At 39.7% G+C, this 17,440-nt stretch overlaps 1 protein-coding gene across 1 annotated transcript; it reads right to left on the bottom strand.

Moving 5' to 3' along the window:
• Nucleotides 1-39: 39 nt before the first annotated feature.
• LOC124156029 (glutamate receptor ionotropic, kainate glr-3-like) lies at nucleotides 40-16,710 on the bottom strand. Its single transcript, XM_046530358.1, has 9 exons — nucleotides 16,705-16,710; nucleotides 15,987-16,106; nucleotides 15,297-15,412; nucleotides 14,969-15,136; nucleotides 14,358-14,614; nucleotides 12,917-13,125; nucleotides 12,690-12,812; nucleotides 9,000-9,148; nucleotides 40-1,825 (listed from the first exon to the last, which is right to left on the bottom strand). The coding sequence occupies exons 1-9, from the start codon at nucleotides 16,708-16,710 to the stop codon at nucleotides 1,576-1,578; spliced, it is 1,398 nt and encodes a 465-aa protein (XP_046386314.1). The 3' UTR covers nucleotides 40-1,575.
• Between the last annotated feature and the right edge of the window lie 730 nt (nucleotides 16,711-17,440).

Genomic DNA, 17,440 nt, shown 5'->3' with positions numbered 1-17,440 from the left:
GTTCGATCGAATTTTTTCAGTCGAAAATTTTTACGAATATAAAAATTCATCCAATGTGGTAAATTTATTCGGTAAAGCATGCTTAAAATCTAAATTTCACAGATCCCAAATTCTAAACAACTAAAATATGTAAACAGAAATTACAGTTGAAATCTTTTTTGAAGCAGTGTCATAAAAACTTTAATTGTGCTTTTCCACGTCTTCCATCACTTCTAACAATCTTGAATAGTCATCAAAAAGCAAAATCTTTGCCATGATTAACACAACCACAATTTTCACCAGTTCCAACAATCTTGAATAGTCATCGAAAAGCAAAAGTTCTGCGGTGATTAGTGATGACAACTACTCCAACAAATATCTCACATGTACATCATTAGCTAAGAAAGACTACTTAAAATTGCTAATGAATATAATTCTGGTTGTGCATTAAGCCAACATAAAACGTGTGCTTCACTACAGAAACATGTCACTGATGTATATACAAGAACAAGGGGATTTCACTTCACACAAACAAACCTGCCTGATACTCACTACTCCAACTATGCTTGAAGTTTCATGTCAGCGACGTAACGCACACACAATTTTGTTAAATAAATATGCTTACATGTCAAATACAAATATTAGTGATCACTCAAATAACTGAAGACAAATGATAAATTACTAAATGAACACACTAAAACACAAAATTCACATTGAGGCTTTCACTGTATCACTGAAGAGACACACGAATGACCTAACTCAACACTGTGGGCATTTAGCATAGGTTAAATAATACTGATGTTAATAAATGTTTTCTCCACAAGCAAACACTCAACCACAGTTCAGTCAACCACATGCACGTCAGCATGAACAATGGGATAACAGTATCGGCATTGTTGTCGTTGGCTATCTTCCCTAGGCAGGTGTCGGCATTATGCCCACTATCTTTTTGTAGGGGAAGGAAGGATTTAACGTACATAAAAGTCGTGATAGTAGTTTAAATTTGCGTTACAAGCTGTCATAGGTGGTTTGTGATAATCGTGATAAGTAATTCCAGCGGAGACCTTGTGAGTGAATTCAATTGAATATTGAGATTCCAATTTTATATTTGTTGAACGTGGCTTTGACATTTAATATTATTTTCATGGCTCTTTTCGATAACGATGTATGTCAAAGCGACGTTTCTTTCCCAATAATTGTAAGAGGTTGGTTCGTGACTACGTGATCCAAAATAAGTTCTTTTCTCATGTGGAGATTTGTGAATTCAATTGTATATTTGGGAATTCAATTGAATATTTCAAAATTCAATAGCATATTTAGTTCTAATTCAACTGAATTTCCTAATGTACAATTGAATATTTCAAAATTCAATATATGGATATTCAATTGAATCTGGTGATTTTTTTCCAATAGGGTCTGTGAATATTATTAAAATGAACCAAGATGTTCTTTCGATGATAGGTCTCTCTAACTCAGAGAAGAGTATCTGCAAATTTGTTAGTTCACTTTTTCTGCTGGATACATGCTTGCAAGTCTCAGCTAGTATGTAGATCAAGATGCTCAAAATCATACAGCTGTATCCTTGCTCTTGGACTTTCAGTGCATAAACTTGTGAAATCTCTTCCTCTTCCTTGAGTAGGTACGAATCAGATTTTCTAGGAACAGGAGAGAGAGTGCAGCAATGGCCCCTGCCCACAGAAGGGAGAAAGATGACCACAGTTCCTCTAATCCAATACTCACAAACTGTCGTGATGTTGAGTGATGAGAGTTGGTGCAAGATGGTTTTTGTGGCACCCACTGCTTAAAGGTTCTGTCAAGGACTCCCACTTCTCTTAGATGGAGTAACCTGGAAAGAAAATTTAACACACAAAGACTGGACTTTTTTTTAACTTACCCATGTGGCCGGGCATATTTCCCAGTAATCCTGGTTTTTGCAGTCAGTTTTAATTAATTTACCGTATAAGCGTGTGTAAGAGGCGCACTCCTATTTTGAGCATCGAAGCTATGAAGTAAAATTTTTTTCGGCTTTTTTTAATACTATCGCGCGGTGTTGCAGACGTATGCCTGGAATTTCGACAGTTATCTAAATTTCCTCTTTCAATACTGATTGAAAGACGAAATTTTGGTAACTGCGGCGGTAATAGCGGCATAAGAGGGAGTAGAAAAAGTTCCGATCCTCCCTTCGTATACGTCGTTGCTCTACGATGCTTGTCCTATTCACGAACAATTTTGTTTAAATGCTCTCGCAGGACTATTGCAATAGAATTGCAGATGTGGAAAATTTAAGGCAAAACACGAAAGGCACATAGCATGAACCTTCCCAAGAGCTTGGACAACAATCGGGGCAATCTCAGCGCCGTAGGATAATAACCACGTCGTGGATTTAGCGGAGCCACACTCGGCCCTCCATCAGCCAATGCCTCTGCCGTTATTTTCCTTTCCGAGGAAAATAGGAAAATATCAAGTTACAGGGGAACAATGGAAGCGTGTTTCATCCCTACCCCGTCTCACCAACTGACCTTGATCGATCTCCCAGTTTCTGGAGGCCAAATTCTAGGTGAGTTATCTACTGAGCCCGAAGATATCTCGATAGCTTTAAATAATTGTATGACTCGCACGAGGTTCGAAAAAAGAAAGAGATACAACGCGACGCATATATGACAGAATTTAAGTTTTTTAAGCTCTAATTTTTTGACACAATGATTAATAGTTACAAAAAGGCTACTAATATTCAAAATATTCCAAACAGCACAATTTCGGAAGAAACAAGCGTAGCTTAAGCGAATTCAAACAAGACGAGACGGACTGGAAACTTCAGGCAACGCAAACTGCGTGTATCACATTGCTGCGCCTTCGCCCCTTCGCTTTGAAGGCAACGACGTCACATGCAAGATCGGACAAGTCCTTCCCTTGCTCCTTCGCTCATAGCCTCGTTGCTTGAAATACGGAGGGGAGGGAGCGCGCTCCTTCCCCTCGACCTATCCCTCCGCGCTCTTCACTTATAAGCATTTCTGGTTTCTTTTATCCACAATTTAGTCCAACAATGAACACACTCGTTCGACTTTTTAAAGCGCAGGTTTTGACACCAATATAATTTTCACTTGCAATAATCTTCATACTAGCGTCCGAAGATGATTTTTGAAAAATCAGGTCCTCGGCGTAATGGAAATTACTCGGCAAGGCAGATATTGACTATTAACCAGGTATATCCTTCAAAACTACGCGTTTCTCTACGTTTGATAAGCGAATACTGCATGCAGTATATATGCCGCGGGATGCCCACTCGTGGCAGTAAATTTAGCGCGCCCTCCGGAGCGAAAAACCATGCGCGATCACCGCGATGTTCACCTCTGGGGTACCGACGTGACGGCGCGATGCTTACAAAAAATACGTCACTAAGGGAGAAGCTCCCCTGCCTGCCGCTTGTTTTTGACCTAGGGTTTCAGATGACTGACTCACGCTGAAAACCAAGGCCACTCAGTTCCCCTTAGATTTGCGACCGGCGAAGGGGAGGGGGGGAATATAAAAAGTTTGTGTAAGGGGCGCACCCTCATTTTCGGCTGCAATTTCTGGGAAAAAAGGTGCGCCTCTTACACGCGCTTATACGGTAATTACTTGCTAACTATTAAAAACACAAAAGCAATCAAGTTTAATACATTCTCTACTCACGTAATCAGTGCTTAGACAAAGTAGTTATGATGAATCATTACAGGTGGCATATTAAGGCAGAATGTAGAAAATGAGTTAAGTCATGACCCATCCATAACAGATGGTTAGTGAAACATGAGTAAATTCGTGATCCATTCGCAATGTGTTACGAATCAGACATTTTTTCAATTGATGTAAGTGAAACTTTTGACAATTATTAATAATACTATACTTTGATATAGCTGAAGAAGTATTCTCGCAATATAGGTACAATATGAGTGGGGTAAGTTGATGGGGCTTTTTAGAGGGTGGGAAGGGAATAAATCCCCTCCCCAACCCCTGTCTGTCCAACCAACTGTGAAAAATGCAAACCTTTTTCTTAAGATATACGTCCTTTTCTTAGAAGCCTCTTTATTTCCATCACCTTCCCTGGACGCTCTCGAATAGTTCCGATGCCTCTGGACCTTAGCGATACTCTAAGTGGAGAAGGTCTAGGAAAGTGGAATGATTGATTATTATGGGAGCAATCGTGGACATGTCAATAGTGAACTTAAGCGGAGTCGCCTGATGGCTAGGTGACCTAACTGCACCTTTTTCCTGGGCATGTCCAACCTACATTGAAGTCTCAAGTCTGGGATACGGGAGGAATTAGAGTAAAACCTCTCAATTACGGACTTAATCGGTCCTAGAAAATGTGTCCTTAAATGAGAGGTGTCCCTAAGTTGAAGGTGACCCTTACAAAACTTTATTTCACCACGCAAGAAGGAGGACAAGAGATACTGGAGGTATTCGGAATGTGGGTGGGGAGAAGAATGGAGAAGGTGATGTGGACATAGAGGAGGAGGAACGAAGAAGTGCTGGACATGGTGGGTGAGGAGAGGCAGCTTTTAGATGAGATACGGGGGAGACAGAAGGTGTGGATGGAGCGAGTACTTAGAGGGGAGAATGTTAGGTAAACGAGGGAGAGGAAGGAAAATAATAGAATGAAAGGGAGTAGGCCATATTTCGAATTGAAGAAGGCAGTGCTTGAAGGAAAGGGAGGCTCCCAGAGTACTTCTTTAGTACTCCATGAAACCTACCTTAATCGGTAGAATACTATAATAATTATATTATACTGTTATTATTTAAAGACATCCTTTTATTTCAAATATCAATTCTGAATAGTTAAAAATAAATTTGAATTAACAATATGACATAATGGATTTACTGACTGGTGATTGGCTATTTATGAATCATGCGCAGCCGATTTCTCGTGGGCAAGGTCAACTTAGGCGCGTGTTATCGAAGCCTCCTTCGTGGCCGTGTCTCGCTACCCTCGGGCCTGGGGTAGGGTGGAGGACCCCATGAGGTGCTCTTTCGTTAGGGATTAGATTTCCAAGTATGGACACTTCAGTCCCTTCCCCCATAACCGCATAGTTCACTTTTTTGACCATTACCTCATTACATATTTTCCCCAGCGATCCACAAACGCTATTTTTTGAGGAAAAAACTTTCAACTTTAAGGGAAGGGTGAGAAAACCCATGGCGATGGTGTCCGCATAAGAGAAAAATTAGTAGGTACCAAAAATGTGTCGATGCCCGTATTCTACAGGTTTTATCGCTATACTATAATGTGTACATTCTTCTGCCAGGAAAATTTCATAATGTCCTCGTCAGAGGTGTTCGAGTACAGAGGTTTCACTGTAGTCATAATTCCAAAATGCCTTTTGTTTGTCTCAGAATAATTCACCCTTCGTACATGGACGCATATTTTCAAATGGTGAATAGACTGACAGGGGCGCAGCCAGGAATTAAAGCTAGGGGGAGTTTCAGGCGCAACTAATACTGGGGGGCTTAGGGGTATATTTATCATACCCGCCAGGGTAAACGGGAGGTGCGAAGGCCTTCCGCCGGAAAAAATTAAGAAATGTTTCAAAATGGTGATTTTTACGGCCTTCTGAGGGATATTTTATTAATCCTCACTCTATTCTATAAGCAATATTAATCCAATTAAGTAAAATAGATTTAACTTAAAAATTTCTGTGATATCTGGGGGGAGGGGGGATTTTATCCCCCAAAACCCCCCCTCGCTGCCACTGTAGACAAACATGTTTGAGAACGGATCAATATCTTCACTTTCTTGTCGAAATAATTCACATTCATCAACTCACAAGTAAAATTTGCCCTTGCTTTAGTACCTAGCCGCTTAGAGATTACTTCGGGATAAATTTATGTTTAATCACTGAAAATGATTAAATGTATTCGTTGATAGCGTTAATAAATATGATATCCATAAAACTAAATTATTCACATGCCGATTAACTCAGACTCATTGCTCGCCAGGGCGGAGTGGATCAAACACCGTTGGAATGTGAATATTGGGTCACTTCAAGACTTTGACCCCTCTCATTGTGCATTGGAACGAGATAGAGACTCGATACGCAAACGGATGACTAGGGAAATATTTGAACTATGCATGGACGCAATAGTTTTAGCCCTTGAAAATGTTGCTTCTCTCAACGACTTGATACAGCTATAAGCTATCGGTTGCGGATTAAAATTGTTTTAAGACTCATTGCAGTTTAAGAAAAATTCTATTTTCGAAAAATTGAGAAACATAATAAATAAATGATTAAACAAATTAGCATAAAAATAGGATTAAACTTTATAACCTGTATTTTTTAATTTAAGTATTGAAAATATGTTACTATGCGCAAGAGTATTTTGACACTTGCGGGGCCATCCAGATATATCCATTACATTTTTCTCCCGATTGCTACCCCTCGTTTCATCCAACAAATCTCTCTTCTCTAGGGCGAAATTTTTTTTCTGGTGATTTTCGATTCTCATATTATTTTTTTTCGGTGATAACGGAGCTCCGTTTAATTTCCTTCCCTTGATTGACACCCTAAGGTTTTATAGAAGTGTGACGAGTTTCATCGGCAGTATAATCAAATTACGACTGATGGTCCCCGACTTATGGTGTCTAGATAGAAGGCATAGTAAAACGTAATAATCTTGACGAGGGATGGGGATCGCGTGGTGGCTTGAGTGATGGCTTCCTACCCAGTCGGTCCGGGTTCGAATTACGGAGGTGGCCGTGATATTTCAGAGACTGTCCTATCCCAGCTTGAGAGCTTTGTGGAGGACATTTCAACTACAGCACTCCGTGCTTCAAATTGTGGACCTTAAATAGGGTAGTTTCCTTCATCAAAGAAAGCGAAAGGCATTGATTGCGGCTCGTTACCCACCATTAGTGTATTCATAATATACAAATTATTTGGTTTTAGAAATACCAGTTTAGACGAATGGCAAGGGTCAATTTTATCCTCATTTGAAAAAGGCCAGATTGGCGCCCATGCGATGGCACTCCACGTGACGTCACAGGGACCTAGTTTCTATACGAGTAGATAGGAGTTTTACATCGTCTGAGATTACCAATGCATGCACGAGGCACATAGCTCAGGGAAACGTCTCTTAATAATCACCTATTAAAACTGCCTATGGTCGGAAAGTTTCCTTCGTTTGATAAGGTATTAATAATCCTTATTTAAGCCATGCGCTACCCGCTAGTAGGGTACTCTGCTACCTTCTAGCATCCTGCGTCGTATCAGCGCTCAAAGCCTCACCCCAAGGTCACTTCACTTGCGGCATCGGGAACCATAACGACGTCACACGGAGTTTTCCCGGCATTCATACTTAGCCGTCGCGTTTTCGCGCGCTTGAAAATGTTCACTTTTCATTTAATCGCGAAAAATAGATATCGTCATTTAAAAATCTAAAAGCGTGAAATACGTACTCCAGGAGTAATAATCTTTCGATTTATGCAATAAAAAAATTAGTAGGAAACCACCCTATTGTAGCCCACTTGGCGTCTTTCTTTAAGACTAGGCAAATGCCGACGCTGGGTTTCCTTCCACCCTTTCCTGCCGACCATTCCGTTCATCATCATCATCACTGGTCTGCAATCATAGGATTGGTTTGACGCAGCTCTCCACTCGATTCCCCTATCAGCTAATCTTTTCACACCTACGTGCATCCTTCATTACTCGCTCCATACATTTTGTTCGAGGTCTTCCTTTCCATTCTTGCCATCTACTTGTCCCTCGACGATTGTCTTCATCGGGCCATCATGTCTCAAGATATGACTTATAAGGTTGTTCCGTCTTCTTGTCAAGGTTTTCGTGAGCCTTCTCCCCTCTCTTACTCTTCTTAGGACTTCTTCATTACTTTCCCGGTCTCCGCCTTCACACATGTGAAGGAGAGCGGCTGCCCTCTCCCCCGTGTGATGCGAGGCAATTGTTGGCGGCCTCCAGTCGCTACGTCACGGCATCTTCACAGATTCCGGTATCATTTAAATGGTCTTCCTCACCCAAGGATAGACCACTACTTCCTCAGAACGTCGTCGCTTTTTGTTCGACGAGTATACTCGCTTATCTCGGAGCTTACCTATATATCTAGAGGTCGACCCACCATCCGCAACCCGGTGGACGTACTAGGTGGCTTTAAGCTCATTGTCAGCCGTGAGACAATTTCGCTATGGAGAAAAGAATCTCCGCTGTCGGTGGCCACCTCCAAATACTGTAGCATACCAATAATCTTGCTGTTAGAACGTAGGTTTCCGCGGCGATGCGATGGTTTGATCTCTGCATTTCTTCAGGGTTCCCTTCCGCATCAGCTTGTTTGTGGACTGTCCACAAACAAGCTGACGCTGAAGGGAACCCTGAAGAAATGCAGAGATCAATAATCTTGCTGTTCAACATCCGCTACTAGAATTAGCCCTGTGTCACATTCTTGGAACATTTCATCAGCCTTCTCATTCATTCATTATTTTGGCAAAAACATCGACATACATATACAACATATAATTAACGATGCACAACATATAATTAACGAGATAACCTAATCCTAGACACAGGTTTTTGTGAAGTAGTCGGGTCATTTTTCTTCTGCGGTAGCTGTAGCGACAGTACACGTAAAAATGAAACAAGTATTAATTATAAAACTAATTTATTCAAATTAAATTTAGTGTTATTGGCGCATAGAATAATATTTAAATTTCGATTGAAATATAAATTGCGCCTCAAATATAGGAAACACGGTCGTTTTGCAAATAAGGTGATTAACATGCCCATGGCCTGCATACAGAATTAAAGTTTTTGGGAAATAACGGCGTACTAGCCAGTGGACAATGGTTACTAATAGTAATCCCCAAGTAAAGAAAGTGGAATCATAATGTTTTTTTTATTTCAAAATGCCCATGGCCTGCAAACGGAATTGAAGTTTTTGGGAAATAACGGCGGACTAGCCAGTGGGCAATGATTACTAAGAGTAATCCATCCCCAAGTAAAGAAAGTGGAAACACAAAGTTTTTTTAATTTCAACATACTTACTTCTGGGATAGTATCTCCTTGTATGGAGAGTCTCGGGCGATTGGAATTCCCAGTAGAGGTGTGCGGATAAGTTCTACATTTCCCAACCCACATTTCTCTTCTACTGTAAACGTTTCGCTGATGACTTTGTATCCAATAGTGTGTTCCACCTGAAACACGGAACAATTAAATGATGCGTATGAGGTACGATTTTTTCAGCGGTTATTTATCTGAAAAATGTTTTTTGATGCAAATACACTCTGAGTGGAGTTCATAAATTAGAAAAGGTCACTTTTTTCCATTGCGAATGACGTGTCAGCATATTTCCCACACTGAAAAAACACTTTGGATATGAGAATCGTAGGTTTGGGTGTCACACCCAAAGCTGAGGTGAAGGAAAGGACTTGTCCATACATTTGGTTGTGTCACCCAAAGGGAATGGGTGATGAGGAGTTGGATGTTCCAACTACTCCTTTGGTTGCTACATCCAAAGAAGATGGACGAGTACTTTGGGTGTGAGAACCAAAGCGTTGGGTAGCTCGTCAGAACAATGTTTGGATGCCGAATGAAAAGTTTAGATGACCTGCCCAAAGGATTGCGCCCCTACCCCTTCCTCCCTCCTATTCAGCCCCACTACACTTTAATATTGTTCTTTTTCAACCCATTTCTAACAGTGCAACTAAAAAATGAGAAAACCTAGCTCTGTAGTTGTCATAATACATATCTATTATCACATAATTCAACATATTGTAATGTGCGTGGGTGGAAAAATAAATATCCCCATTTGTAGAACCAGTGTTTGGTGTGACATTCTTTGCCTTTGGTTCTCACATCCAAAGAGTTAGTTCTGACGTCGCATGATTCTTGATGGCGCACCCAAACCTCCCCGCCCAAAAGGGTTTAGGGTGTAGCATCCAAACCTGTTCTCTCAGTGCACAAAAATAATTCTCTACCAAATTCTCTACCAAACCGAGTTACAAATTTCCGTGGATTTTCGATGGATGAATTAAGCACTTCAAACCTGAAGACGCCTCCAGCAACGCCGGCGAGCTGACGTCATTGAGATGAATCCACGTGGAGGACAACCCGGAAATCTTGCGGCCCCTAATTTTCAGTAAAAAATTTTTACGTCTTTAATATTTAGCTTATAATTTTATTCTTTGGTGGGCGTCCATAAGTTATAACCCACACAGAAAATAAACATCTATTAGATATCTAATAGATATCTACACATAGATAAATAGTTATCTAATAGACATCTACCGTGGATATCGATTAGATATATTATTGTAAAAAACAGAGGCATGTCTAATAGATATCATTTTGACGTATCTGCCACCGTTTAGCCACAAAATGCCTAATTTGAGTCCGCGTCCGCGAAGAAAATATTCCAACGCCCACGCAGCGTCGCGGATACAAGAGCAGCAAGCCGATCCCGTCCCCTCCACACTCGCTTCTCCCCCTCCCACGCCTCAAATGCAGCAAAATTCATCCCGCGTGTGCTGCTGGGAGGGCGTTCATCTTTGATAATATAAATCGAAATATGTTAGAAGGTAAAAAAGGATGTGTAGTGATACGACTTGTCCGTTATTTGGCGCCTCGTCGGCGTTAAACAAATCGATGTTACCAACTTTTAGAGAGGTGATGAAATATTTTTAGATCCGCGAACGCAGGAAAGGAGCCTACGGTCTATAAAGACGCCTCTCGAGTGGCTATGAAGGTGTGGGAACTTACGCTTCTATTCCGGTATTGTCCGATAGCTGTGACCAAATGGATTTTGGGTGAAGGCCGCCGGCGTCCCCTCCCCGCTCCTCTCTCGAACGCCTCAGATGCACCAAAATTCACACCAAGTGCGTCTTTCTTCGTTAGTCTTACTAATATTTGATGTTATTATAATAGTAACAAAATATTTACGCAGTGTTCGCAGGTTCTCGTTCAGAAGCAATTAATTAGAGCTAACATTTTTTCAGTACTTACCTACATTAATTTTAAAATGTTTTTTTTTATTTTTATACTTAAGAAAAACAATATCGATAAACATTTGGTGGAGAATTCTTGTTTTACCTCATTCAGTACGAAAAATTGCGACTCCATTTCGATACTTGGACGGGGGCTTGCGTTCTATGACAGAGTGTGACGATGCCGCAAATTATCTTGACGGATTTTATTAAGGAGTTGTTGCCGTAACACACTGTGGCGAATATACGGGGGCATTCATTGAAGAAATATGAAAAATTTCAAATGTGGTTGCTACGATCGTAAGCACAATCCAGCCAATGCTAACCTTTTACCTGCTGCTACCTTTTGTTCAAAGGAAAAGACTTCCTGACCCAAATTTTCTACTGCGTAACGATGTTAAGTTATCCTGATTTGCATTATAATTCGTTGAAAATTTTTAAATATTAATCTAAGTATTGCTTATGATAATATTTAGTATAACATTATAAATACTTCTTAAGTAGGGCCATGATTTCGTTTTCAATTTCTCTAATTTATTCCACATAAAATGCAGGCCCGTGCTGGGCCGCCGGGACACTAGAGCGTATCCCGGTGTGCCCTCCAGCCTGGAAATCTTTGGCGCCCTCATGTTCCGAAACTTGTTAGCACACGCAGGAAAAAAACTTTTATTCACAAGAGGTTATAACGTACACTTAGGCCCCTTGCACACACACCGATTTTGGACGGCCGGTGAAATACCGGCCGATATTTTACCGGCGAAGCGATGCTTGCACACACGCCGGATTTTTACCGGTCAAACGATGAGTTGCTATATAAGATTTTACACTTTCCCGGCGAACAACTTTAGAAAAATCTTCTCGGGATACCGCGCGGGTTAGATTATTTAAGAGCGCCGACGTTTCGGGTACCGACTCGCTACCCATTCTCACGGCTACTGATAGAAAATTCGAAAAGACCGTTGAAGCCCAGCGTTAGGAGGAGCCGGATTGGTCGAGATCCGATTGTTGATTGAGATGAGTTGCTATGTTTTAGAGCCAGCGCCGGCGATCCACAGCGACAATGGCCGGCAGCTAACCGGCATTTTGCCGGTGCCGGCGCGTGGTCGGTGTGTGTCTAAGCTCCCATGCCATCCAATGGTTAACTATTGGAATGTGGACGGACGATATTTTGCCGGCCGTCCAAAATCGGTGTGTGTGCAAGGGGCCTACGACAAGAACAAAAGAAAAACAGTTACATCAAACATAAACGCAACTTTGGCAACGCCTTTCCGAACCCCACCCAGGCGCTGCAACCGCATTATACACAAACAAAAAAAGAACTCATTTTGTTAATAGCGTGTACTCCAACAAAACTGACAAATTTTACAGTCAGAATAATTCAGAGAGTCAGAATTGAGCAGTTTACTTGATTTCAATGATGTCTCATTTAACAGCATAATGAACATCGTCTCGAGTAAAGAAAATAATTATTAAAATTGATATAATTCAATATGGTAAGATTGGATTCAATCTCAAGAGGGCAATTATTAAATTTTCAAAATTTATTTATTATATTCCACACCCCCAGACACACATAGTAGTCCTCCCCCTGCATAGTGCTGGCGCCCTCTGGCTATGGCCATCCATCGCCTTAAGAAGGGATCAAGCATGGGCCTGATCAAATGAATAATATCCAATGACAATCATGGTCTAAACAATTTTATACATATGCAATACAACGAGTATCTAGTTACTATCTTTTCCGTTGAAATACCTGAAATGCAAACAGTCCTTTCTGAACACGCTGCATCCCTTCAACTGCGTTGTAGTAAGCTCTTTCATGATATGGTTCAATTTTTGTATGATATAACTCCTTTGCCAGGGAATCAGTGGTTTCCTTAATAGAAAATAATGCATACCATTGAGTTAGCAGCATTAAAGCAATATTATTTTTGCCCTATATACATTTCGTATTTATGTTATATGAATGGCTAAACTTACTCTAAAGTATACTCGGTTGTAAATAACGTCTTGGATTCCTACTTCCATGGGAACTTTTATCAAGTCAGATAAAGACTGGACCAGATGCGATGGTGTCTGCAATAAGGCCACCACATTAGCCGCATATGATGTAAACAGGAAAAGACTTGCCATCCATAGCACCAAGAAAGTAATTCTAGCTGACAGTGATGAAGGAGGTGAATAGAATCCTGAAATGAAAAGAAGCAATGATAGCTAATGATAATAACATTCATGAAAATTTATGCTCATATCTAAAGTGATAGATTATCTTGTAGGTGGAGTATCTCTCAAGAAACCGAGTGTTAAAAAATCTTTTCCATTTTTAGGTATATACACAATATATACACAAATGAAATCAAAGAAAAAGGCATTGGGAGTGGAAATCCGTAGAGAAATAAATAGCATGCTAAGATTTGCCGATGAAATAGCCGTTGTAGCAGAAACTGAGGATTTGAAAAATATATTCTGGTTAATAAGGGTAAATATCGACTGAAAATAAGCACGAAGAAAACCAAGATATTAGTATGCAGCAGAAGAAAAGAAGTCAAGACTAGCATTAAAATAGGGAAGCAAAAACTGCTCGAGGTAGATGAATTCGGTTGTTTGGGAGGCAAGATAACTAGTGACGGGAGAAGCAAGAAAGAAATCTTCAGCAGAATAGCCCACGCGAAGAGACCATTCCACCAAAAGAGAGACTTGCTTACAGCGGGAAACTTAAATATGGAAGTAAAGAAACAACTTATAAGAACCTACATTTGGAGTATGCTCCTATACGGAAGTGAGGCATGGGCAATGACCGAAGCGGAGAAAGCAAGGATAGAGATATGACGTTCAGAATCGTACTGATGGATATAAATATTCGAATCAAAAGTTAGGTGTATATTTATCGATCGGCGGCCACCCCTTTATTTTTTTCGATCCATCTCTGATTGCGACCAAATCACTTTTGCGGTAATTAATGTTCTCTTTGATTCAAATTGTATTCTTCCACTGCCAACGAGGTGACATAACGGCCCTCGCTGGATGCCTAAATGCTGCCATAAGCCGATTACTTAAAATTTAAAAGTAATATAAAAATCTAAATGCATCGAATGAATTGAAGTCTAAAAATAATCGATACCTTGAAATTTGGCAAACATGTTGAAAACAGCCTCGGTTTAATCGCACATTCTTCTCCAAATGAGCTGGAAGCAAAAGGGCTAATTTACTATATACTTTGCTTTAAAATCATCCATGAATTTCACATTCTGTGGTTATAAACTCAATTCAACGGCAAAAAATTTTAATTTCGGGGATTTAAGAATGTTAGGGCTCTTAAGATATCGTTATTTATGGCCTGCAGGTAAACGTCAAATTTCAGGCACTCAAAATTCCTATTTAAGGAGACAATTTACTTCCGATTCGAGGATAGAATGCTTACCTTGTTGGCAAACGGCTCCGATTACCATCATTACAACCTCACCCCAGTCGTTGGGATCTTTCTTCGGTTTCAAGTGCCTCATCTTGCGGCAATTTCCGTCTTTCTGACATTGCCATTCAAGTTTCATTTCGACTGTGAGTGCTACCACTTTTATGGAAAACATAATCAAAGCACACATCCAAACACCACTGCTAAATGGTTGCAGGAAAATGTTTGTAACACTGGCTAATGATGGCTGTCGAAACAAGATGGTAGCTCTGTAAAAAAAAACATTATTTTAATTGGCGCTAAGGTGAATATTTTCTACGATAACTGAATAGCCATGAAAGTGATTAAATACACTTAGCTGAATTGGTTTTTGATCTTGATATTATTGAATTGATTCTCGTTCGAGCCGAATATGGAGACTCTTATTGAAAATCATAATGGGAAATAATATTAATACCCTGTATTTTTCATATTATCTATTTTTAATTAATAAGCTCCTTTAAGAGCGGAGTCCACGAAGTGAACACTAACTGGACTCTCCATTAATTTATCCGTAATTCATGCAAATTTTTGCATGATTCTTATTTTACTGAGCCGTTGAACAACGAAAGCGAATAATTTACCTGAAATGATAAGTTTCTCCTATATAGTCCATTACCATCATTCTGTCTGCCTTGAATAGCATTCCTGTTGCTCCAAGGTCTACCTCCTGTCGCTGCAATGCACCAACCAACCCATCGAAAGACCCATTGGTTTGATATCCCCAGTTGTTATATTGTTGTATATTGAGCCTGAAACATTTATGCCTAGCTTCAGTAAAAATTGTTTTTCCATGTAAGTAAACTAGAGTTTTTATACATAATATGATTTCAAATACACACTATCCATATATGTTACGCGAATAAATTCATTCCCTGGAAAGATACTTTCATCAGCTAATGGTTTACTTACGTAAAATTTAAATCCAAAGACATATCCTCCACGACGAAGTAATTTATTTTAGTCCATGTATCGATATGCCTCTTCTCCATATCATGCATTCCGGTAAACAGTTGGGGTTCCGTAATCTATAACAGTATAATTTTAATTAAAAGCTACTTTACGATCTTTAAAAGTTGAGGTTATAACTTAGAACTGGTTTTTTCATAGGATTTTAGTGATTTTAGATGTGATTTTTCCACAAAATCACATCTTCATAATACTCTCTATAATTTCCTCTTATTGCCGCAAGATGAAATTTCTCAAAAAGAGGGAAATACTATTGATATATTAATATACTAGCAGGCCACCCGGAAATGCTCGGGAAGGATACTACCCAGAGAAATGGGAAAATTGGAACTTTTATTTCATGATCATATTGGATTTTTGTTTTCTCTTTGAGCGTGTCAAGAGGTTTGTCTACCCGGCAGGATATAAAATCTCAGAAGTCATGACGTGACGTAACGAACGTTGATGAGAAAATGACGCATCGGACTCAACCGAAAGAAGCACTATAGGGTTGGGGAATTGGTATGCACATATGTACTAACTTAGGTTGCAATCCATGTAGGAAATGCATAGTGGACAGACCGGTAGAGGTTGTGCCGAATAAAGCTGTGCGGAATAGACAATGCTACGAGAGGTTAATTTATTCATACTTACAACTGATCCTGCAGTTAGTGTGTCCCCTTGAAAATTACTGCGTCGCACGCTAGTAGGTTGCAGATCTCGTGGTGTATTTAGAATGTAACATTTCGTGTCATTCGTCTGGGTAAGGATTCCCTACAAGGATAAGTTTTTGATAATACTTTTGATGCGATATTTTTGATCATAAACACCTAAAATATAATCAGAAGATAATTTTTTTAGTTGTCCATTCCAATTTACCTGTGGCACAAATATTTTTGAGGGACTTTAATCTAGCTGGATCCTAAATTAAAACAAAACACTCCTTTGAAATACTCCATTATTAATTATTTATAAATATTATTCATTCAAGTTAAACCGTTTCAATTATTTTTGACACTTGCTATTAATTTTGTTAATATAAAGACTTATTTTTCCTTGTTAATCGTCCAAAAATGTTATGTAGCACATATTTTTATTACTCGACTAAATGTGGAATCCGTAAACAAGGCAGGATCCAGAATTTTTTCTGGGGGGGCACAAGGCCTGACAGGCAAACGGTCTTCTTGCATTTGAGATTTTAAAAAACATACAACAATTACTATGCGAAATATTTTCTTTATTTTAATATGAAAGTCATTAAAATGAAATGAAATTATTAAGGCTCCGTAAAAAATAAAAACAAAACGAATGTAATGATAACCGTATTGAAAATCTTGTCTATTTTTTTACGGCGTCTCTGGGGGGCACCTGCCCCCATGCCTCTAAACCCGCCTTTGCCCGTAAATCTCATTCATTGCGTATTCACTGCGCAAACGTTCAGGAACTCACGCATTCATCTATACTATGGATTTATTCTAATGATGGAAATGGCGGAGAAATCTGTGATCGAAAATTGCTTTCAAATTGAGCCCTGAACTCAGATGATTGGAATTAAAGCAATTTTCTGGGAGGGGAATTAAAGCGATTTTCAGGGGAGTGTCTGCACCTTAAAAGTCTTTAATATGATGGCGTAAAATTATCGAAGAAATAAAATGTACGGCATAATACGGTCTTGATGTAGCTATTTTATTCGCACAATTAAAAAAATAACTCTGTTGTAGAATCTGAGTTTTTCCCGGCGTATGCTCTGCAGGAATATTTCTCGGGTTTCCCACCGGGTGTCGTATCGGGTTGTAGTTCCCAACGTTTCCATGACTAAGTCCGTCATCGTCATCAGGGGTTAATCTTAATTAAAGACGAAATCATCGATCGTCATCAGGGGTTAATCTTAATTAACCCCTGATGACGATGACGGACTTAGTCATGGAAACGTTGGGAACTACAACCCGATACGACACCCGGTGGGAAACCCGAGAAATATTCCTGCATAACTCTGTTGCTTTGAAATATAAAACTATTTTCTTCTATATAAAAAAATACACCAAGACCCCTTTTTCGCGTTTAACTTTGCGTTATTGGCGATTCATTGTTGGCGAAATATAACGGCA

Source organism: Ischnura elegans, chromosome 1 (assembly GCF_921293095.1).
Source record: "Ischnura elegans chromosome 1, ioIscEleg1.1, whole genome shotgun sequence".
Lineage (NCBI taxonomy): Eukaryota > Metazoa > Arthropoda > Insecta > Odonata > Coenagrionidae > Ischnura > Ischnura elegans.
This window is presented reverse-complemented; position numbering and strand designations above follow the sequence as displayed.

What these genes read in the sequence shown, in the direction of transcription:
- LOC124156029 (XM_046530358.1), bottom strand. An exon ending in ACAACCGAGTATACTTTAGA is followed by an intron (nt 12,813 to 12,916) that starts GTAAGTTTAGCC and finishes TTTTCTATTAAG; the next exon opens with GAAACCACTGATTCCCTGGC. An exon ending in AAGGACTGTTTGCATTTCAG is followed by an intron (nt 9,149 to 12,689) that starts GTATTTCAACGG and finishes TCCGTGTTTCAG; the next exon opens with GTGGAACACACTATTGGATA.